Source organism: Corythoichthys intestinalis, chromosome 16 (genome assembly GCF_030265065.1).
Source record: "Corythoichthys intestinalis isolate RoL2023-P3 chromosome 16, ASM3026506v1, whole genome shotgun sequence".
Taxonomy (NCBI): Eukaryota; Metazoa; Chordata; class Actinopteri; order Syngnathiformes; family Syngnathidae; genus Corythoichthys; species Corythoichthys intestinalis.
Genome location: NC_080410.1, coordinates 21,051,459 through 21,076,053, shown reverse-complemented (window position 1 = coordinate 21,076,053; position 24,595 = coordinate 21,051,459). Strand labels below are relative to the sequence as shown.

At 38.7% G+C, this 24,595-nt stretch overlaps 1 protein-coding gene across 3 annotated transcripts in view; it reads right to left on the bottom strand.

Annotated features, from left to right (window-relative positions):
• Positions 1–24,595, bottom strand: part of cacna1ia (calcium voltage-gated channel subunit alpha1 Ia) — a 284,448-nt gene that overhangs the window by 44,332 nt on the left and 215,521 nt on the right. For all 3 annotated transcript variants that reach the window (XM_057860633.1, XM_057860634.1, XM_057860636.1), the window contains 10 exons: positions 22,568–22,753; positions 21,218–21,335; positions 20,992–21,147; positions 18,738–18,828; positions 17,971–18,125; positions 16,668–17,396; positions 11,713–11,813; positions 10,960–11,083; positions 7,907–7,975; positions 312–490 (listed from right to left, as the gene is read on the bottom strand). In XM_057860633.1, coding sequence (XP_057716616.1) covers positions 312–490; positions 7,907–7,975; positions 10,960–11,083; positions 11,713–11,813; positions 16,668–17,396; positions 17,971–18,125; positions 18,738–18,828; positions 20,992–21,147; positions 21,218–21,335; positions 22,568–22,753 — 1,908 coding nt within the window. The remainder of the gene's footprint in view (positions 1–311; positions 491–7,906; positions 7,976–10,959; positions 11,084–11,712; positions 11,814–16,667; positions 17,397–17,970; positions 18,126–18,737; positions 18,829–20,991; positions 21,148–21,217; positions 21,336–22,567; positions 22,754–24,595) is intronic.

The following is a 24,595-nucleotide window of genomic DNA, read 5'->3' as shown; positions in this document are numbered from 1 at the left end:
ACATAGCTTGTGTTCTGTGGTAATGCAGTTTTAGTAGCCCAACAAGCAAGTCAGGTTTGACTTGAATCCAACACGAGAACTCTTGTAGTGCTGAAATTGGATCTCATATGATTACGGATTAAAGGCTCTGACCGCATAGTATGCCAGGCAGTTTAGGATATTTGCAATGTCGTTTGAAAGTCATGAGGAACATTGCCACTTTACCAATTACCTTAGAAGAGGTGAAAATGCACTGATTCAATTTGTGTGACAAAGAATATAAATTAACATATTTATTAACTTAAAAAATACGCAGTGTGCCTTTACTCCACCTGAGAGGACGTAATGTTCTGAGCAGACGGAGAACTCTGAGCACACCCAGGATTTTCGCCCCGCCAGCCATTGACACAACAATGTCAATTAAAGACACAAAAACCAGGAAGCCATCCAAAATATTCCAGCTGCTCCGCAAATATGCCTGCTCCCCCATGTACAAGCCCATGGAAACCACCTGGAGAGGATATTAGGAAGAAGTTAAGGAAGGTGAAACATATTTCTATAGAACACAGACTATGTTTGGCAGTAGCAAACAAGTAGAGGCGTATTGTCTTTGTAGGCAAACAGCTCTTTAGTATAGACCTGTCAACTGTGAACAAAACAACAGAACAACGTGAGGGCGAAAAGGAGAACATAAGAGATATCACCAACACAATCATCAACCTACAGAACGCAGACAAAAGTGACAAACATATCGGAGTATGACACACTCACTCTTGTACATGTATTTGCGCACACACACACTTCCAGACATGTATTCCTCATTAGTGCAGTTTACACAAAACTTTTTATTATATCTCAATGTCTTGAGTTGAGAAGTGAAACATTATTAGTTCAGTTCACCATGTTTTAATTTTTGTTGTTATCAAGAAATGTTGGCCAATTCAAGACTGTGTATTTAGTACTTGGGGCTACATAGCCATAGCCATCACTAGCGAGCGAAAAGAAACTATATATAATGATGAGGAAAGGAAGCCTTATGTACAGTGGGGCAAACAAGTATTTAGTCAACCACCAATTGTGCAAGTTCTCCCACTTGAAAAGATTCGAGGCCTGTAATTGTCAACATGGGTAAACCTCAACCATGAGAGACAGAATGGGGGGGGTGGGGGGGGTATCAGAAAATCAAATTGTTTGATTTTTAAAGAATTTATTTCCAAATTAGAGTGGAAAATAAGTATTTGGTCACCTACAGAAGAGCAAGATTTCTGGCTCTCAAAGAGGTCTAACTTCTTCTAACGAGGTCTAACGAGGCTCCACTCGTTACCTGTATTAATGGCACCTGTTTGAACTCATTATCGGTATAAAAGACACCTGTTCACAATCTCAGTCAGTCACACTCCAAACTCCACCATGGCCAAGACCAAAGAGCTGTCGAAGGACACCAGAGACAAAATTGTAGACCTGCACCAGGCTGGGAAGACTGAATCTGCAATAGGTAAAACGCTTGGTGTAAAGAAATCAACTGTGGGAGCAATTATTAGAAAATGGAAGACATACAAGACCACTGATAATCTCCCTCGATCTGGGGCTCCATGCAAGATCTCACCCGGTGGCATCAAAATGATAACAAGAACGGTGAGCAAAAATCCCAGAACCACACAAGGGGACCTAGTGAATGACCTACAGAGAGCTGGGACCACAGTAACAAAGGCTACTATCAGTAACACAATGCGCTGCCAGGGACTCAAATCCTGCACTGCCAGAAGTGTCCCCCTGTTGAAGCCAGTACATGTCCAGGCCTGTCCGCGGTTCGCTAGAGAGCATTTGGATGATCCAGAAGAGGACTGGTAGAATGTGTTATGGTCAGATGAAACCAAAATAGAACTTTTTGGTAGAAACACAGGTTCTTGTGTTTGGAGGAGAAAGAATACTGAATTGCATCCGAAGAACACCATACCCACTGTGAAGCATGGGGGTGGAAATATCATGCTTTGGGGCTGTTTTTCTGCAAAGGGACCAGGACGATTGATCTGTGTAAAGGAAAGAATGAATGGGGCCATGTATCGAGAGATTTTGAGTGAAAATATCCTTCCATCAGCAAGGGCATTGAAGATGAGACGTGGCTGGTCTTTCAGCATGACAATGATCCCAAACACACAGCCAGGGCAACAAAGGAGTGGCTTCATAAGAAGCATTTCAATGTCCTGGAGTGGCCTAGCCAGTCTCCAGATCTCAACCCCATAGAAAATATGTGGAGGGAGTTGAAATTCTGTGTTGCCCAACGACGGCCCCAAAACATCACTGCTCTAGAGGAGATCTGAATGGAGGAATGGGCCAAAATACCAGTAAAAGTGTGTGAAAAGCTTGTGAAGAGTTACAGAAAATGTTTGGCCTCCGTTATTGCCAACAAAGGGTACATAACAAAGTATTGAGATGAACTTTTGGTATTGACCAAAAACTTATTTTCCACCATGATTTGCAAATAAATTCTTTAAAAATCAAACAATATGATTTTCTGTTTTTTTTTTTCCCCCACATTCTGTCTGTCATGGTTGAGGTTTACCCATGTTGACAATTACAGGCCTCTCTAATATTTTCAAGTGGGAGAACTTGCACAATTAGTGGTTGACTAAATACTCATTTGCCCCACTGTATTTACCGTAATTACCAATGGTCCCAATGCTTTTGTCCATACGACACATGTACCATACAGTATTCAGTCCAATGGACACAGCACCATCTTGACAACCAGTGTTGTTAATAACGGCGTTAGAGTATAACACCGTTTCTGGGTTATTTTTTTTCAGCATTGAGTAATCTAATTAATTATTTTTCCCAACTTTGCAACGCCGTTACTGAAGACAATTTGGTTGAATGAAGCACGACTCGTTTGATTTTGTCACACATCCGCCTGCCTTCCTTCCCCGGAGAGAGCAGAGCGGGAAGGGGTTGGAGGGATGGGGGTGGTGACGCCGTTGCAAACTCGATGATGATTGGATAGATGGCTCGCAGCCTTGGCATAACATTCATGTTCTCGTTAGCATTAGCATTTAGCGTGGCGAGTGTCATCTTAAACAATTAATTGAAAATAGTGTACCGTTTTCCTGTTGAGTGTGCATTATGGTCACCAAATTGGCGTTGTCCTTGTTGACGGCTACAATATAATAATACTGTAATTATATATATATATATATATATATATATATTTGTTTTTTTTATTACCAAAAATAGTCACTTGCCCAAAACATTTCGTAAATGACGTATACATTAACCTTGTGTGATGTTTTTTAATGAAAACTAGAGCAAAGACAGGAGGCAGGAGATTTAGAGCCTCGCCTTCATAATGAAAAAAATATATACAGTATATAAGGGGTGTGATGATACACACAAATCACGGTTCAGTATGCACCTCGGTGTGGGGGTCACCGTTCAGTGTGGGTTCAGTACAACAGGAAAAAAAAAGGCTTTTTTTCTCACAGCATTGAAAAGTTAAAAGTTTGTGTACCGTGACACTCCTATACAGGGCGTCCCAAAATAATGTCTACACTCTTTGACTTTAAATAACTATGATTTTTTTTTTAATTTTATTTCAGATTTGATTTTGGAGTAAGAAGGCAGATACTGGGCTTACGTTCGGAAAAAAAAAAAAAAAATTGTTCTGAAAACATTCTGGAAATGTGAAAATAAAGCTAAAGTGGCAAGACACTTTACACGTGAGTTCCACAGAAATGCCCCAACACCCGTCTCCATTTCATGAATCGTAGATAACTTTGAAAATAATGGGACCATCCAGTGCATGAGAAAAAACATTCAGGACAAAAAAGAACATCGACAAGCCCAAAGAGCATGATGTTATTGCCAATGTTCAGAATTACCCACGAAAATCTGTTTGTCAACTGTCACGTGAAACAGGCATCCCAAAATCAAGCGTCCATCGCATTTTGAAACGCGCACAATGGAAAGGTTTTATTCCAGCGCTAGTTCATGCTATCAACGAAGATGACCCTGATCGAAGGATTGAATTCTGCGAGTGGTACCGTGCACGATGTGCAGACGATAACTCGTATTCACTGAAAATTATCTGTGACGAAGCAATATTTAAATTGAATGGCTCGGTAAATCGCCATAACTGCAGTTGCTGGGCACAAGAAAATCCTCATCTTATAAAGTTAAACATCACTTGAATTTGCCTGGAGTCACTGTCTGGTGTGGACTTTCAGACAGGGCACTTATTGGACCACTTTTGTTTCAAAGGCACAGTGACTGGGTTGAATTACAGTGTATCACAAAAGTGAGTACACACCTCGCATTTCTGCAGATATTCAGGTATATCTTTTCATGAGACAACACTGACAAAATGACACTGTCACTATGAAAAGTAGTCTGTGTGCAGCTTATATAATACAGTTAATTTATTTTCCCCTCCGAGTAACTAAAAATATTGCCGTTGATATCTAAACCCCTGGCAACAAAAGTGAGTACACCCCTTAGAAACTACGTACACCCCTAAATGTCCAAACTGAGTACTGCTGGTCATTTTCCCTCCAAAATGTCATGTGACTCGTTACAGGAATGCTGTCAGCATTGCTGCAGAAATTGAAAAGGAGGGGGGGTCAACCTGTTTGTGCTCAAACCATACGCCACACTCTACATCAAATTGGTGCACATGGCTGTCACCCTAGGAGGAAGCTTCTTCTGAAGACGGTACACAAGAAAGCCTGCCCGTCTCATCAGACCATAGGACATGGTTCCAGTAATCCATGTGCTTTGTTGACATTTCTTTAGCAAACTGTTTGCGGGCTTTCTTGTGTACCGTCTTCAGAAGAGGCTTCCTCCTGGGGTGACAGACATGCACACCAGTTTGATGTAGAGTGCGCCGCATGGTCTGAGCACTAACAGGTTGATCCCCCACCTCTTCAATCTTTGCAGCAATGCTGACAGCACTCCTGTAATGAGTCACATGACATTTTGGAGGGAAAATGACAAGCAGTACTCAATTTGGACATTTAGGGATGTACGTAGTTCCCATGTGGTGTACTCACCTTTTGTTGCCGGGGGTTTAGATATTAATGGCTATATTTTGAGTTATTTTGAGGGGAAAATAAATGAACTGTATTATATAAGCTGCACACAGACTACTTTTTACTGTGTCAAAGTGTCATTTTGTCAGTGTTGTCCTATGAAAAGATATACTTAAATATCTGCAGAAATGCGAGGGGTGTACTCACTTTTGTGATACACTGTATCTCGTGTTAGGGCATCTCTGTGGAACTTACGCTTTAAAGCGTCTTACCACTTCAGCTTTAGTTTCACATTTCCACAATGTTTTCAGAACAATCTTTTCTGCCCAAACGTAAACCCAGTATCTGCCATTCTTATTCCAAAATCTGAAATAGAAAAAAAATATATAGTAGCTATTTAAAGTCAAAGAGTGTACACATTATTTTGGGACACTATGTATAGGTGAAAAAAAAAATGTAAAAAGTGTGACCTACGCTATTTTTTTGGAGGGGGGGGGGGGGGGTGAAAAAAATCAGTTAAATTTAATCAATTAATATAAACATCTCAATATGAAAAACTTTATAGGAATACAGTATAATGTAATAACATATAGAACATGAAAAGTAAAGTCAGTTAATTTGCAGAGTAACAAATTACTCTTAATATGAGGTAACTGAGTTATTGACTCATTTACTTTTTGGAAGAAGTAATTTGCACCTTTTACTACTTTTTTAAAGTAACATTAACAACACTGAATTCATTCATTCATTTTCCAAGCCGCTTTTCCTCTAGAGGGTGGCGGAAGTGCTGGAGCCTATCCCAGCCAACTACTGGCAGTAGGCAGGGGACACCCTGAACTATTTATTTTATTTAATAATCATACATCATTTTAGTATAAATATATGAATATATATTTATTTTTAAATAAAAGTTAGCGAGATATAAGTGGGCTAGACCCGACAGGAAATAATCACACATAAGTTGCTCTTGAGGATAAGATGCACCCTCTGCCAAATTATGAAAAAAAACTGACTTATAGTCCGAAAAATACAGTATTACAATCCAGTAAAAGGTTCAATAACGATCCCTTCTCTGGTAAAAAAAAAAAAAAAAAAAAAAAAAAAAAAAAAAAAAACACTGTTCTATTAGGTCAAATAAATTGAACAACCTTCTTGATTCTTTACATATCAAAATGGGTTACGCGCATTACACTGAGCAACAATTCGGGGGGAAAAAATGATTAGGTGTGACAGCTTTTGTAAACATAGTTTTGGGTGAAGAATCATACACTGATTTTAGTTCCTCACAAACACAAGTTCTTTCAACGGGTTACCTATTTAAATGTCATTACTGCATGCATACCACTAGCCACATCCTTTGTAAAAGACACATATCGTAGTTTTCGCACTATAAGGCACACCTGACTATTAGTCGCCACCCACCAAATTTGGCATGAAAATGGCATTTGTTCATACATAAGCCACACTGAACTATGAGCCGCAGCTGTCCTCACTGTATTATGGGATATTCACACCAACACTTTATTCGACAGCGACATCATACGACTGTCATAAAACCAAAAGAACCACCATGAGATATAATGAAGCTTCATTTGGCCATCACTGCTCCCTTGGAGGAGACGGTAAACCTCTGCTGCCACCTGCTGTCAACACTGTTGTTGTCCAACATGCCTCCTAGAATGCAATGAAGCGCTACAGATGTAAATAACAATCAAAATTCATGTTCTGTGCTAATTATGTCTTCAGTAACTGTTCCAGTGGTTTCATTAATTGCTAGTTATAGTATTTGGTAACACTTGGCGCCATTAAGACTGTCATTAGACAATCATAATCATGACGTGACATGGTCATGAGCAACAACGAATGCTTATAACAGATGTCATTTAATGCCTTATCCGGCAATTTATCTCACCATCGAATGGATGTAAAGGATCCAAACTGGACATAAATGGAGTTAGTGATATAATTTGCCAAATGATACTTAATGACATCTGTCATAAGCATTCAGTAATGCCCATGATGGTGTCATGTCATAATTATGATGGTCTTATGACGCCGCTGTCAAATAAAGTGTTACCTATTAACCCAAATAAATCAACAAATAAGCCGCACTGGACTATTAAGCCGAATGATTCAAAATGAAGGGAAAAAGTAGCAGTTTATAGTCCGAAAATTAAATTACGCTATATAAAACATGCACGTATATTTTGGTTCAGGTTTTTTTCCCTTGAATTTTCGGATCTAATAGTTAGCAAAACACTGAATGAATGATTCTCATTCCATAAAATGAAATCAGTTTCTTATTTAAACTCGGAATATCTGCAGACGGCAATCAATTAATTGTGCAATTAGTTGTGCATTGCACCCAAAAAACGTCCCCCCGAAAGAAAAAAATAACACACAGAAATATCGAGCAACATGCTGACCACTTCATCAAGCCTGCTGTGTTGTGGCTTTTACTTGGCTGCATCTTGTACACTAACACTAAGCTCAGCAGTGGCGTCCTGCAGAGAGATGAATGCTACACACACTCGCACATACACGCGTGCATACACACCAACACGTGTTATTTAGACACACAATGCTCAGACAGACAGAGACACAGAGGGATACATGTACAGCTCGGCCGGGGGGCTGACAAGTCTGTGGCTGCTTGACGGCGCGTGATTGGTTAATAATTGATTGTGGGAGTGCATAATGGATGGCCCACTTGTGCCAAAGGATAGCAGAGAAAACAGAGAATATAAGTGGCAGGTAAAAACAGAAATGATACTAGGAGGAAATTAGAAAAAAATGAAAGAAAATGGATTTATGAGGATGGATTAACTCTGTGAGCGTAAGCAGGTTTGGTTGTGTACGTGTTTTGGGCTCATTTCCTATAATATAGAGACATAGTAAAAAGTTACCTTGAGTGTCATCTCGCCCACAAATATGGCAGTGAAGATGTAGTTGGAGATGGTGAGAAACACCCTTTCCTGAATTGAAAGAGACAGGCAGACAACAAGAGAGGTTGACGGAAAAAGAAATAAGAGATGATGTGACAATAAGGAGTAGTAAAGCTTTCCGTGTGGCCCCTTTTAAATCATAAAAGTTAATTTCGCCTGAATTATTGCAGAAAAACTGTAGTCAGAAGCGGTACTGCCAACAACACACTCATCAGTTTGTTCTCGTTAAATTTTTTGTTGGCTTTGTACAAAGAAGAAATCACTGTTACCGTATTTGTGAGTGCCATTCCAATTCCATGATAACACCTACAAATGCCTGGAGTACAACTGGGGTATGTTCCATTTGTTTAAGAGACATACAGTACAATCTACAACGTAGACCTCACCATCAGTTGACAAGACATCTCCTGCAAACATTGTGCCACGTCTTCCCGTTTGGGGCCGACCCAGGCCAAGCTGAGTTGGCTTTCATTGTGAAACTCAAACACACGCTGCGTTCAAGCGCTGGATTTAGGTGGACAAAGGACAAATGTTGTACTCCATACATGCATGGAACAACAACAAGGATTTAAGGTAATTATTATATAAAAGAGCCCCATACATACACTTTGAAACATTGTGAAAAAATGCATGGAAAAAATTAGCCTAACTTCACCTCGAAATATTTACGTAAAATGAATGATAACTGCCTATTTTTTTTGCTTTTGACCAAAAATCTAGACTGTTTTACATTCATATCTATAAAAATTCTGTGGATTTACACATTTATTTACAAGAATTTTCAACTTAAAAAGCTCTTTGTTTTGTGATCGTAGCCATGTTGTATCCCTACACAGTAGCGTAACTTTACATTCAAATGATCAGGTAATTTTCGGACAACTGCCCGTTTTTTGGCCAAGAATTAGTAAGTTAGACAATGGCGTACCGCACGCATGCTATTTTTCGAACGTGACGTCGCATCGTAAAGTGGAAGTAAAGCCGAAGTGGGACATTATAGACCCACCCTTGCATAGAAACAACGTAATTTGTGCTACTTTTCTCCGGTAATCTTTAAAAATCGAACATACCAATCACACATTGCTTTTTGGAACTTGTACGAACGACTCTAGACATTACGACACATGAAGGATGTTTTCTTCATACGTTTCCGGAAACCAAAAACTCGGAAGAAAAAATGTGAAGACCGAATCAACTTGCACGGACTTTAACACCAGCTCGGTGAATCCATTCACATTTCATACGCAGTAAACATTTTGTTGGGTTGGCATGGTCTTTCAGAGGACAAAGAGGTAAGCCATTTTGATATTTTTAACTGATTTTTTTTAGCGTAACGTCGTGCTGTACTGCTTCTGTCTAACAATGAATGACCTGAAAAGAATTACAATGATATCTGACTGCCACTTTTACCGTTTCTGTTATTTATATATATATATATATATATATATATATATATATATATATATATATATATATATATATATATGTATATATATACAACTTTAGTAAGGGGGAAGTGCAAATAAATTATAGAATTAAGATTTGTTATCAATGAAAAAATTAAAAGTGTTCGTTGGCTGTCACTGAGTAGCATTTGCGATCGCTAAACAAAGCTAACTAAATTACCCCCCAAGAACGGTGTCAGAAACGTAGGACAACCAGAGGATATATGAGAAAGACAGGGCTGATGGTAAAGGATAGCTTGTTGAAACAGGAGAATGTCATTGTCAGTCGCGTCGATAAAAAAGCTAAGGCTATGCTTAGGTCGGCTCGTTTTTTTCCGTCATTTTCAGCCTTTGACACTCAAGTTATCTCTTTAACTGAACATTTTTATGTTCTTCCACATCTTTGCCAGTGAATTTGGCACCAGGCACATCATTTTCAGAGAGAATTGGTAGGTTTAGCTCTGTAAACATCTCCTTCGTACATGATTTCCATTCAGTTCCTATTAGGGACAAACGGTGGCTTGTCCCTAATAGGAACAACAGTAGCTAATGTCATGAATATTAATGAGCGGAAGTGACCTCTTGCTTGCAGTACGCCATTCAGCATCCACCCCCCCCCCCCCCCCAAAAAAATAGCTTTTTACGTTGTTTAATTATTATTATTATTTTTTTTATGTAACATTTCAATCTAAAAACGACGAGGGACAGTAAGCTGGCAAGATGAGCTAAAGCATTAATGACATCAGAATTCAACCTAAATAAGTTGTGGTTGCATGTAGAAAAATGCAAAATTTGCTTTGTTGAGTAAAATTAAGATGATTCTGCTCACTTTCCTCAAGTAATAAGTTTCTGATGTGAAAATTGAGTGATTTATTAGCTGTTGAAAACCTCCACTAAATGTAAAAAAAATAAGTTGCTATTTTTGGCAAAAACTATATGTTAAATATTGCTATTTATACTGAAAATAAAGGTGATTATCTCTGCATTTGGTGATTTTTGTGCATCTAGCGTAAAATTTGAGAATTTTATAGTCATTTAAAGTTTTGTTATACTTGGATAAAAAAAAGAATTAATCGGGATTTTATGAGGGTGTGACTTTGAATTTTTGATGTCGCTGCTCATGCAGACTCATATATGCCTAAGAGAAGTACCTGTTTTAGGTTTAGGTTGCTAGCGGCTTTGGTTTTGAAAATTTTCTAATTCGAAGTTTTTGAAGATAGGCCCCTTACGGATCGGCCCCGTGTCCCGTCAACTGATAGTAAAGTCTATATTTACAATATGTGGAACATACAATTTTGATTTTGAATCAAATAATAATGCATCCTAGAATTCAAACCATTCGCCAACTTTTCATGAATTCATGAGAAAAATGTCATTACATGAGGTTAATTTTTGTTTGCCCTATTTTTTTTTAGAACTATATACGCATTAAATCAAACAGAAAATGATCATAACGACACCCAATATGTGATGGGAAAAAAATGTTCGTAATAGTAATCTTCAATATAATTTTCATAAGATTTCCTCTTGAGTCATACTGTGTGTGTGCAACCAAGCATTTGATTGATTTACCAAGCTGCCCTGGTGGATCTTGGGTCTCTCGAGAGCCACTGTGATGCAATTGGAAAAGATGAAGGCCAACACCACGTAATCAAACAGCTTATGAGCAATGATGGATTGGCAGATCTGTCTAAACCTAAACCAGGAAAGAGTTAAAAAGGACACTCAGGGAGAACAATGAGAAAAAAACAGTAAATGCAATTGTTGTTTTACTATAACTCCACCTGTTCCAATACAATTAAAATCCTCCCCTTCAACAAAATACAACACACGAGTAAGCCCCAGCCTGCTGTTGCAATGCAGAATAGCGAGCACATCAAAAGAGATACAATGGAATGAAATACACTGAACGCACATTTTCCAAATTTGGCATGTGGCACTGTTTGTCCTGCCCAAAAGCAATTAAATATCCTCACAGCATTGCGTATTGGAATGGAAGGAAAGAAAATGAACTAAATGAAAAGAATAATCAGTTTTACAACCCATGCGGCAACATTTCAATGCATTTTATTAAAGAGCTGCATCTGTTGAAACCACAAAAGATGATGCAGGATATTAAAGAAACCCTCCAGTGGCTGTTGTTTGAAATGGCAATCGATACTCTAATGGAGTCTTGGTCATCCTCTCTTTTGATAAGATAGGGTTGGGGGTGGGGACAATTTATTTTTGCAACCGTGAAATTTCCTGGGGCTAATTTGAATCAAACCACAGTAATGACATCGTGAGGGGGTAAAAGATGAAGAGGATAAATGATGGTTGACTCACTTGTTCTGTGGAGAGAAGAGAAACACTGACCAGTCCTCTCTTGTCTCGCACCAGTCTGGCTTGTGTGCCTCCAACATCTTTTGAACGCGGAAGCACAAGCTCTGCAAAAGAAAATACGCATCAACCTGATTTGTCACACATTTTATGCCGTTAACATGAAAATACACAGAGCCGGCTCTACACCTCTTTGGCTTAAATTATTTACAGATTTGAATCACATATAGAAACAGCTTGGAGCATCAACCAACATTACCATCTGTATAGTACTCTTCCCCGCTGTCTAAACAGTTCTTTCTAATTAACCGTGTTTCTCTTGTACACAGTCTTATTTACAATAGAAACAATAGTGCTCTCAAGGGCCTGAAAGATAAGAAGTGCCGAGTTTATACAAAGTGTTTGGAAATCCTACACATGAGAGCAAGAGATTATTGCACATGTAAAACGTACTAAAACACAAGGGCTAACGGCTTTGTTACTAAAGAATACTGTTAATTGTTTAGTTCAGACTCCATCTGCGGAATTAGAATGGGCTTTCATGTCAAGCATAACCATACAGCCACCCTTCTCTATAGTGCTGATCCAGTTTAAAATGATTGCAGGGAAGGTATAGAGTATCTCAGCTGATTACTCCTCCAACTGCTGTAGTTGCTAGTCAATCATAGAGCAATAGTAAATGGTGCACTGAGCAAGAATTGTTCTTAGGCGTGTGAATCACTGCGCCACAAATGGTCCAATAGGAATATCCGTGTGTGATCATTCCATTCATTCAAGTGTATTTGGAGGAGATACTGTATGTACTAGCTATTTAACAAGGATGAGTCCTGGATAAATTAGCTTGTGCCATAGAAGCTGATTCATCAGAACTGCACAAAGCGGAAGTTCGGGATTTTTGACATTAGGCTTAATCTTCAAATTTGCAGGGGTTTAGTTGGTTGCTGGAGTTGATTTCAACAAATTCCGTTTCATTTGCAAGTTATTTGTTCGTTTCAAGGCGTCAATGGTACCATTATAGCATGCCAATAATAAAACAATACAGATCTACGAACAGATCCCACATAGTCAAATAAATTCAAAACACATCATTGTTTCAAAACACTTATGCGGCCAAAAAAATGTCACACCAAACTGCCGTAATTCATTTCATTCTGCAGGACTTTTTTTTTTTTTTTTAGATGCGTAATAAAACCCCAATAAAGAGGAGTGCTTTGGTCACTCGTTCTCACGCTGCATTCGAGGAAGGTGGGAAGTTGGACTTATCCCGCTCAGAGGGTACCATTGCGGCCACAAGTTGTTTTTTATTTTTGCCTTTTATTTTGACCTCCAGAAAATCTGACTTCTCATAAGTGATCAAATAGTGGAGGCATACTAATGATATTTTTCCAGATCAGAGGTTGGAAACTCTGACTTCCCACCTTCCTCGAATGCAGCATTAGTCTGCTGAGTTAACTGACGGCCACCAACATAGCGAAATGTGCATTTAGAGGCTGTGGAAACATACAGAAGAAATGGGCAAAGGAAAGTTTCCACAAATTCCCTATGAAGAACGAGGAAAAATACAAACTGGTCACTTGCTGCTGGCTACGACATAAAAAATCAGCGGTGAAAAAAACCCGATGCGATATCACTCTGCCCTGCTCCTCTGCAGAGTTCCTAGATTAAAAATGTTGCTGTTCATAATGCAATTATTGACATGCGATGATAAGTTTTAATAACTTCATCCTGAAAACATTGCCAACACTATTGATTGCATGGGTCATCGAGGATTTTCATGTGTGCATATGTTGTTTTTTATTAGCATGCTAATCGCGCTAGTTTAGCCACTCCGGAGCCCTGACACTATCAAATAACTTGCAAACGAAACAGAATTTGTTGAAATCAACTCCACCAACTAACTTAACCCCTGCTAACTCGAAGATTAAGCCTAATGTCAAAAATCCTGAAATTCCGCTTTAACGTCTAGTTGAAAAATTAAGGTTTTATACACTTACCATAATACTTTTCACGGTCACGTGGATGCCTAAGTTTATTTACCGAAAGAAACGTACTGTGGTACCTCTACATACGAAGTTATTTCATTCCAGGACCTTTTTTGTAAATCGAAATGGTCGTATGTCGAGCAGGATTTTCCCATAAGAATACATTATAATTCCATTAATTCGTTCCACATCCCGAAAACCTTCACTAAATCCTTAATAAATACTGCTGACACTGTTGCACATAGCAATTAAACAGAGCAAAACATAAAGATTATAAATAAAAATCGAAATAATAATATAGTGACGTCACAACATCGCCCCCCTGGCTTGTGCCGCCATATTGTCCGTCAGCTGATTGTGTTTACATGTTACCACTACATACATTCTTCCTATTACTGCGTGTTTTGCTGCTTGTCTAAGGAATCACCGCCTAGTAAACGAACCCAAAAACCTTCCTGACAATCGTTGACACATTTTAATTTTATGAAGCCCCTAAGGTGACATGGGAGAAAAAAAAAAGAGAGAGGGAAAAAAAAAGTTGACTTAAAAAAAAAAAAAACTTTGCCCCTAAAGGGACACGGAAGATTTCTTTTCTAAAAATAAATAAATAAATAAATGGATAAAAAAAACAAAAACAAAAAAAAACAAAAAATACGGAAGCAAGAAAAAAAAAAAAAAAAAAAAAAATTCACATCGAGGCAATTTTTTCACATCGAAAAAAGTTAACATCGAAGCTGTCCGGAGTATAGCAACTGGTTGCTAATGAAGTCAAGAAGGACCGCCGAATCACAGAACGTTTTAAGATGAAAAGGCCCGGTTGAGTTTAAGACTCGCTTCAAATGTCTTCTGCTTATTTGGAATTTTTTTTTAACCAAAATGGTGAAGGCATGTGTGGCGGTTGGTTGCAGTAACAGGGAAGATAAACGGAGAGACTTGAAGTTCTATCATATACCGAGAGACCCGAAGAGGAGAGCGAGATGGACTGCTGCAATTAAACAACAAAACTTGGCAACAAACGATCACCACAGACTATGTAGTAGTCATTTTATATCTGGTAAGGAGCATTTAGTATATATTTAGAGGGTTTTAGGCATTTAGGGAATAGGATCGAACACACGACCTCACATTCAGCGGCATATATCAATCATTTATTTGGGGCATGGCAATCCTCGTACTGAGATGTTAGTGAGAATAAAAGATTTTGAATTGAAAATTTTGTAACTCACCTTCCCAAGGACAAGATAGATTCCTGCCAAATTGTCGTGGACAAGGCTCTGTTTTACCCAACCAGCAACAAAGTATTTAGAAGGCTCCAAGCTCTTAAAGTTTTTCAAACTTTCGTGAGAATAGGCTGACTTCGTATGGACAAGATAGTTGTAGGTATCCGGGTAGGAGATGTCAGGCAGAGACGGCGAAGACAGCGGGTCGAAAAGCATCGATTTGGGCATTAAATATGGATTTGGTGACCAAAGCTTTTCCAAATAACGGCTTTTATGCAACTCATCCAATGAGTTTACAGCATCTGAAAGTACCGAGGCTTCCATAATTTGCAAGTGAATCCACCTTTAGAAACTAAGATCATTGACAATACGGACACACAGTGATGGACAATATGGCGGCACAATATAGCGATCACGTGATTGTGTGATGTAGGTGAATGGGGTCTATAATGTAACGAATCGGGTTATGATGTGGCAGATGTTTTTTTTGCGTGGCGTACCTGAACGCTTCGAGTGAGAGAGGTGTTTTTACTTTTAACTCTTCATGCTCTGTTGTTTGCGTTAGCTGCGCATTGTTTGCGTTAGCTGCGCAGACAGTAGGCATGTTGTGTTGCACAAGTTCTGAAATAAAATGATTAAAAGCCTAATGAAGCTGGCATTTTATTTGGCAATCTTACAAAAATAACAATAGCCACGTTAACTTATAAAGACTGGCGAACGGAGGTCGGAGGACGACCGTCGAGATCGTAGACATTCTATGGCTGTATTGTCGAACCAGTTCACGGACGCGTACACCACGCTCATATTTTTCTATCATTTCCATCTTCATTTCAGTGGTAAGCTTTTCACTTTTTTTCACCACCTGCACTAACATTCTTCGTACCTATGTTGATTTCTCTCACAAGAAAATCCGTTGTGCGTCCGTCTTGCGGGAAAACAAAGAAACTGAAGCGCTGTCATTAATTGTCGTATTTCGAACATGTCGCCGGATGGATGTAGAAACAAATGGCGAGTCAAAGTTTACGTCGGATGTCGAAATGATTCTGTGTCAAAGCGATCGTATGTTGAGGTACCACTGTACACTGTATCCTGATGGCTATATACTAGGGCTGTCAAATGATTAAAATTTTTAATCGAGTTAATCACAGCTTAAAAATTAATTAATCGTAATTAATCGCAATATATATAGACGGTAATATAGACGGATATATACATTCAACATACTGTACATAAGTACTGTATTTGTTCATTATAACCTATAAATCAACAAGATGGCATTAACATTATTAACATTCTGTTAAAGCGATCCATGGATAGAAAGACTTGTAGTTCTTAAAAGATAAATGTGAGTACAAGTTATAGATATTTTATATTAAAACCCCTCTTAATGTTTTCGTTTTAATAAAATTTGTAAAATTTTCAACTAAAAAATAAACTAGTAGCTCGCCATTGTTAATGTCAATAATTACACAATTCTCATGGTGCTTAAACCCATAAAATCAGTCAAACCAAAGCGCCAGCAGAGGGAGACAAAAAACACAAGTAACAAGTGGCCATGACACTGCTGTCATTTTAATGTCTGAACGGGGCATGTGCGTTAATTGCGTCAAATATTTTAACGTGATTAATTTAAAAAATTAATTACCGCCCGTTAACGCGATAATTTTGACAGCCCTACTATATACACAAAATTAAAAGTTTAACTAGTTAAAACCATACAATATGCTTTGTTTTGTATCTGGTACAAACAGAAACTTACATAGTCAAGTTCATCATCCATGTCTTCCTGGCACTTTGTACGTGTGTTCACCTGAGGAAAAACTTCTGAAATCAGCCTTTGGTTAGTTGTCCTACTAGCCTGTTCAGTCTGGTTTTTAGGCGGTGGATGGAGAAGTTGTGCCAGGGAAGTCTTGCCATTACAGTCTTGGTGCACTCCTCCGATGACGCTCAGACTCCCAAAGCCACCACCGCCACTGATGACCAGCCCTCCAGAAAAACTCTTTCTCTGGTGAGTGTGCAACGTTGCGGGAGACACAGAACGATATGACAATGGTGGAGGATGTGGGGCTCCCGGGACCTGTAACAGATTGGGAAGCTCAAGGGATAGCGCCCGTCGGTCCCTCCTGGGTACAAAATGTCCTTGGAGGATTGGATGGCGAAGATGGAGCGCGCAAGAGCCAACAGCAGGAGGCGAGAGAAGGCTTTCTTCCTCATCTGGGTGTATGCTATGGCGATGGCGGAGTGGAGATGAGGAAGCACGGGGACCTCGGATACGAAGGCTTCCTCCAACGACTCCTCCCAGACCTCCAAGGCCGTAGCCATAGAAAGGTCTGGCTGAGGTAGAGGTAAAGGCTGGACTAGCAGAGGGAGATGAGGATGAGCAGGGGGGGCATCCGATCAGGCTGTTCCAACTGGAGCGACGAGCCCATGCGGCCTGATGCTGGCGGGGCAAAGGGCGACCCCAGTTGTGGTATATGCGACCTGGATACTGAATGAAAATGAGATGATCTTGAGACTTTGGAAAAGTAAAACAATAACATAAACTGATCAGATGACTACTCTTGGCCACAAATCAACTCAGGATGATAAAAAATTTTGACCTTTCGCATATTTGTATATAAACAGATATTGGGGCAAGATTTTGGAGGATGTCCAAAATATTTTATGACGTCAGAATGAAAAGACCCAGTTTACATTCATGTCTTGGAAAATAGAAACATTAAGATTCAGAAGCAACTAAAAGGTCTTACTCAACCCCAGTTGGATTAAGTAATTAACAATGCCTCAATACTTTGATCCATACCGTGTATTTTTAATCAACTAAATGCCCTTTTTACTTGATCAAATAGTTGCTGATGTAAATTAAAAAGTCACGATAAAACCGATGATTTGCTGTTGAAGAAAGTTTTCATAGATTCACAAACACTCAGACGATCTGCAAAAAATAGAGTCAGCAAAAATATACCGTAATATATATAATAAATATGAAGTACATCATATTAAAACCCAGATCAATCAACTATTGCTTAAGATTTACAGCTGTGTAGGTCTTGTTCACTTACTGCAGCCCTCTGCTCCAGATTAGCCCTTCCAAGAGAAATGACACTGTTCTTCCTTGACCCCAGAGCGAAGCTCAATCTCTCTCCAGGAAATAGACTGGCAGGCAGTGGGCCCATGTCCAAGTGTCCATTTGGGGTCAACGTGCAGATCTTGGGGTCTGTGGGAAACCGCCAAGGCAAAAGGCTATTATGAATGACTAAACGAAAGCCAAAGACCACGTGAAAACACTGATGAGACATTTCCCCTCTCCGTTTTACTGCAATGTTATTACAGATAGATACGCTGAATTTAAACTGCATTACTTTCGTCAATGTATTTCCTAAAGTGACATAATGGCCAGTTAAGAGAGACACAAGAAGGTTTAATCCAAGTTGAATCACTTCAAAAGAGCCAGAGATGAGCTTGTAATGGTGACACCCTGCCAGCAGGTTGTCCAATCTTTAAATAGTAAACGCTTCAATGCGCTGCTACATGCTAATTTATTGAGTGTAATGCTTTGGATTTTGCCAAGAGGGAGAAGAGACAAGGGTCGTGAATAGAAATGTCAACTGTACTCTGTAGACAGACAAAAAGATGCAAAGCCACAGAGAGAAATTTGGTACACAAGATAAGAACTCTATGGCCAGTAGTGTAAAATACTGTCTGCAAACCAATCAGTAATGTCTTTAACGGGAAGGGGGAAAGCCATACCTCCAACTCTAATTTAATTATGATTAATTAACAAACCATGTTACTGAAATGTTAACAACCAACTCGTGACATTTAATACCTGAGAGATGCAGGGAGTCCTTCTGCTTATCATTGTCCTCAAAATTACAGGAAGACCTGTCATCATCGGAGTAAGAGCGGTTTGCATCTCCCTGCACAAGGACAGTAGCAGAGTAAGATTAATACTTATGTACCTATTTTCCTATGCAATTTTACAGCTTATGTATTTCAAACCTGTATAAAGGAATAATATAATTTTGGCACTATAAGGCGCACTTGACTATAAGCAGCCACCCACCAACATGGACACGAAAATGACTTTGTTCTGGACTATAAGCCGCAGCTATCCTCACTGTATTATAGGATATTTACACCAAAAGATATTAACCGGTAACCCTTTATTTGACAGCGGCACCATACGACTGTCAAATGACCAAATGAACCACCATGAAGCTTTGAACCAATTTGCTGCAAAGCTTCATTGCTTCAAGAAGCTTCATTTGGCCATCACTGCTCCCTTGGGGGAGACAGCCAACTTCTACTGCCACCTGCTGTCAACACCTTTGTTGTCCAATATGCCTCCTAGCATGCATTGCAGCGCTACATATGTAAATGACAATCAAAATTCATGTTCTGTGCTAATTATTTCTTTAGTTACTGTTCCAGTTGTTTCATTACTTGCTAGTTATGGTATTTGGTAACACTTTATCCGACAGTGGTGCCGTAAGGCTATCATAATTATGACATCACACAGTCATGAGCGTTAATGAATGGAAATGACACATGTAATTTTGTGTCATCCGGCAAATTAGCTCACTTTTGAATGGATGTAAAAGATCCGAGCTGGACATAAATGGAGTTAGTGACATAATTTGCAAGATTACACTAAGACATCTGTCATAAGCATTCAGTAATGCCCAGGGGTGAAAGTGGCTAGAATTTCTTGCCTGAACTCCCCGACGTGAAAGTCGCCACGGAGCCAGAAATTTTCTTCATTTTTCCCTTTTTTTTTTTTTTTGGGGGGGGGGGGGGGGGGTTAAAACCTCTTAAACTACTGAAATGCAAAGAAAACTGTTTTAGCACAGTTATTTCTATAACACATAGAAAAACTGATTTTCATTCAAAATTGTATTTTTTCAATGATTTGCAAAATAAAAGTTAACAAAAACGGCAATAACCCAAACCATCTCCTAATTTTCATTTTCCCTCATTTCCTCACATACTAAATGCCAAATCTCAATTTTAACTACTTAAGAACATAGGATGTACAGTGGGGAGAACAAGTATATTCAAATAGTTAATGTAAACATTTATTTATTTATTGATTTATTAACAATAAAGATATAAGTAACATACATTCAGAAAAATACTTACAAATGACTTATATTATGCAGAGTGAAATGGAATATATTTTGAAGATCACGCAAACATTGACTTTTTTTTTTTTTTTTTAAATCATAAGGAAATGAATATAGTAGCCTAACATAAATGAAGAAATATAAGTCCAAAGTGCACATTGGCAGCTAAGATGTTCTGAACCTCCCCATCAGATCAAATAAAACTAAATATGATAGATAGGCCTACTCGACTCTTTCGTTGCTCTCAAAGAGTTAATCCATTTTATGTTACATTGCCCTTTTTTTTCGCATCAATTCAACAACATTTTTTTTCTTCTTGCTGTTCCAGAAAACATGCACGTTCGAACCAATCAGAGCTAACTATCTTTGCTGATCACATGTCAGCATGTCAGCCAATTGAACGGATAAATGAGTCCAGGCGTTTTGCTTTGCTGCGCGCATTCGCACATTGACGTGACTCATCATCGTCAGACTCAGATAACTGCAGCAGCTTGGGAAACCTCCATACCGTCCTTGGAATAAAATAAATATTGGTGGAAATGGATTTCGCTACACAAGCACTTTATTATGCTTGTTGTTAACAATTGTTTTTGTATATCTGATGTTGTCATATTTTCGGAATCAAAGCACAGTGTACCGTAACAGCATTCCAGCCCTGAATCTTATACCGGAACTGCGTTCTGGTTCTGAATCTTATACCGGAACTGCGTTCCTGACCGTTCTGGCCCACTTTCACCCCTGTAAATGCCCATGAAAGTGTCATGTCACAATTATGATGCCAGTGTCAAATAAAGTGTTCCGTATTAACCCAAATAAATCAACAAATAAGCCGAACTGGACTATAAGCCACAGGATTCAAAATGAAGGAAAAAAGTAGGGGCTTGGAGTCCGAAAATTACGTTAATTGGATGTTAAATCCTTGTTATAAAAAGAAGCAGTCTTGTACTGTCGTCTCACCTCAGCTTGAAAACCCTCAACCAAGATGGCTACCAGTAAATTGAAGAGCACATAGTTTCCGAATGTCATCAATGCCACAAAGTAGAGGGCAGCACAGGGTGAGGTGGAAGCCATGCCATTGTATAACACCATGTTCCAGTCCTCCTGAGTCAGAATCTACAACCCAGTACACACCAGTGAATAATGCATTTTTCAACTATATTTGAATAAGACTTAAACTTTGTACCTGAAAGACAGTGACAATAGCCCAGAGGAGGGAATCAAAGTTCTTTCTGTCAGGCACAGTGTCTCCTGCATCTGTCTTCAGACTAAATTTGCAACCAAAGATGTGCATCCCTAGGATACTGAAAGAGATTAAACATTTTAGGAATCTAAATACCTAAAACTGCTTATGGTCAATCATGCGTCTGTTTGCTATCGTCTCATTTCCACTTTTTTCACTTCAATACTCTTCGTTTAGAATAAGCTACAAAGTGAATTTGTTGTAGGTTATTCAGAGAAATTGTGAGATACTATTTCTAATTAGTTTGCTCATTCCTCACTGGATGTCAAAAACATGTGGGGATATGGAGTCATATGAAAGTTGTATAGCATTTGATTGACAGTTGACTGGGGACATGGTTTCAGTGTATTCAGTGGACACACCCACAGCATTTGAGGAAAGATAAAGGCTTGATATATTGATATTGATGTCTCATTTAATGCATTTGAAGATTATTTTCTAATCATTTGCATTTGACAGATTTGTTAAGAACACTGTTGTTTGTGGTATATCAAATTCATGAGACATTTATTTTTACTTTACAGGAACTTCAAGCAGTGTGCATTATTGCTTATTAAAAGACCATATTTTTTAGTCCGTCTTATGCTCCCCATGGGTACCATTCAAGTAAACACCGAGCAGAATTCTTCGATCTGATGAGGAAGAAGATGCAATAATAAGTTTTGTGGGTTGTCATTACCGGCAATGAGTTATTAAAACACAATAAATAATGTCCTATCATTGATTTACAAGTAATACAACTGTACAGATTTTGATGATCAACTATTTTCATGGTCAAGTGGTCAGCAATCTACCCGGATGGGGATGCAAAGCTGGATCATTCATCTTTTGAGTCACTGTCGTTTCTCAACTTAAGTGCCAAACTAAGTGTCTTCCAAAATTTATAGGAGTTTAGTTCTTTACAGTCTGCAGACAGTCAAATTAGCAAGAACATAATCATAACTTTTATGGCCAATGGAAAGCAAGTAGGGCCATAGAGGGAATTGCTGAGACATACAGGACGTTGGGAAAATATGATTTGGCACTTAAATAATTAATGCAAACCTACTTTTAAAAAAAAATTTTTTTTGGCAAAAAGTGTTCTCAGGCCTGTGGCTGTGTATGTGTGCTTAAACCATTCTAAGACTACACAGGACTTTCATCTTATATTCTTTCAGATGATGTTTTATTTTGCGATGCAATTTATTGCTGCTTTGAAAGCATCTTGAAAAAAAGACATATAACAATATGAAGATATATCTACAGTAATTAATACCAAAACACAATCACATATCAGACTAGGCCCCTGGTTACCTGAAGATGAAGATGAACAGCATAAGCAACATACAGAAGGTTGCCACGTTGTCCATGGTCTTCATCAGGACCACCAGCTGACGCCTCAGGGCAGGCATGAACCTGACGAGTTTAATAACCCGCAGCAACCTGAAGGTCCGCAGCACTGACAAGCCTCCATCTGCCTGACCAATGATCTCACACACACTGCAGTACATCAATCGTCCATTGGGTTGTGCATAAGAAAACAGATGTAGGATGTCAAAACGGTGACTTTGAGAAGTAATTAAATTATAAAATGTTTAAAGACTGACATTTAAGGGCTATAAGATCAACCTGAAGTTTTATAGTTGACATTCCATATTTTCCGCACCATAAGGCTAACGTAAAAGCCTTAAATTTTCTCAAAAGCAGACAGTGCGCCTTATAATCCGATGCACCTTTTATATGGATCAATTTAGCGCAGCACCATCCAGTGGATGTATAATGCAACCCTAACAACTACTACTACTACTAAGGGTGTAACGGTACATGTATTTGTATTGAAACGCTTCGGTACGTGGTGCTCGGTTTGGAACGGAGGCGTACCGAACGAGTTTCTGACATAATGTAACCCATACTTTTCGAGGCTTTGAGTCGATCGGGTTACAGTTTTTTTTGTGTAGATTATATTTACTCCGTCTTCTCTACTATAATGAGGACCAACACGGTAGGACAGTATAACCCAGAAACGTCAACAGCACGACAACGTGGCCACCGCGAGAATGCAGTGAAACGCGGGCGTTAAAGTCAATCAGCCAATGCACACCAGTCGCAGTGCACCTGCATGTTAGACGTGTCCCAGACGCGGTTCAACACGACGCACGCGAAAAGAACGACAGAGTTTATTATTTGACGCGAGACGCGACCCTCCTGCATCAATACTACGACCAGTAGCTAGGATCGGGCAGACCGGAAGCCACTCGTGTAAAATATACGGTGGAGCCGGTCAATTTTCAAACTAATATGCAGTCGTAACCCACTTTTTGAGTCCATTAGATCCCTTAAGTGGTAGATTGGGGCACAGTGTACTTGTATTTGTTGATTTATTGCTGTCTTCTCTGGTGTAATAATAACCAACACGGCCCCGTGTTCAATATAAAACCCTCCTACCACAACAAAACAAGTAGGAACTAATATTCACAGAGGAACTAAAGTTATACAACATAAAATATACAATATAAATGAATACTACATCGCATTTGTAAAATATAAACACATAATAAAATAAATAATAGCTCATTTAAATAAAATAAATTGAAATGAGCTAAAACCCCTGTAATATATATATAATAAGAATAATACACAGATCCTGCTTACACAATTAAATTATGAATTTCTGTGTGGCGCTTTAGCTTGAGATAATCCACCAATAAAGCTTTTGAAAACCGTCCATAAGAAAAAAAAAAAGATTAATTGAGGCATTTTATTTGTAAAATACAGGTTAAAATCTTTGTCATTGGGATTGCTTTTCTCTTTAGCACAGGACTTCTTTTTTCTTCTTTCTTTCAGAAAGAAAGCTGACCAATACGTGGGGTCTGAAAGGCAAATCGTTGTTGGATTATCTTTAAATACCCGCTACTTTTTGAGCAGAATTCTAGCTTTGTATAGACTAATGTTCCTATTGTTGAAAGCACAAAGGTGTGTCATAAACAACTAGCACATTTATATTTTGCATTTTTCTGTCTTACTTTACCGAAAATGACCCAAACCGTGACCTCAAAACTGAGGTACGTACCGAACCGAGATTTTTGTGTACCGTTACACCCCTAACTACTACTACTACTACTGCGCCTTATCATACGGTACGCCCTATACATGAAATCAGCTTTAAAATAGGCCATTCATTGAAGGTGCGCCTTATACTCCGATGCGCCTTATAGTGTGGAAAAAAAGGTACATTTAAAAAGAATCAGGGTTGATTACAGGAATATATTTTATGTTGATGTATTTAACAGCTATAAACTACTTAACTGGTGAAGTTTGAAAATGAACCAATCAAAGGCAATT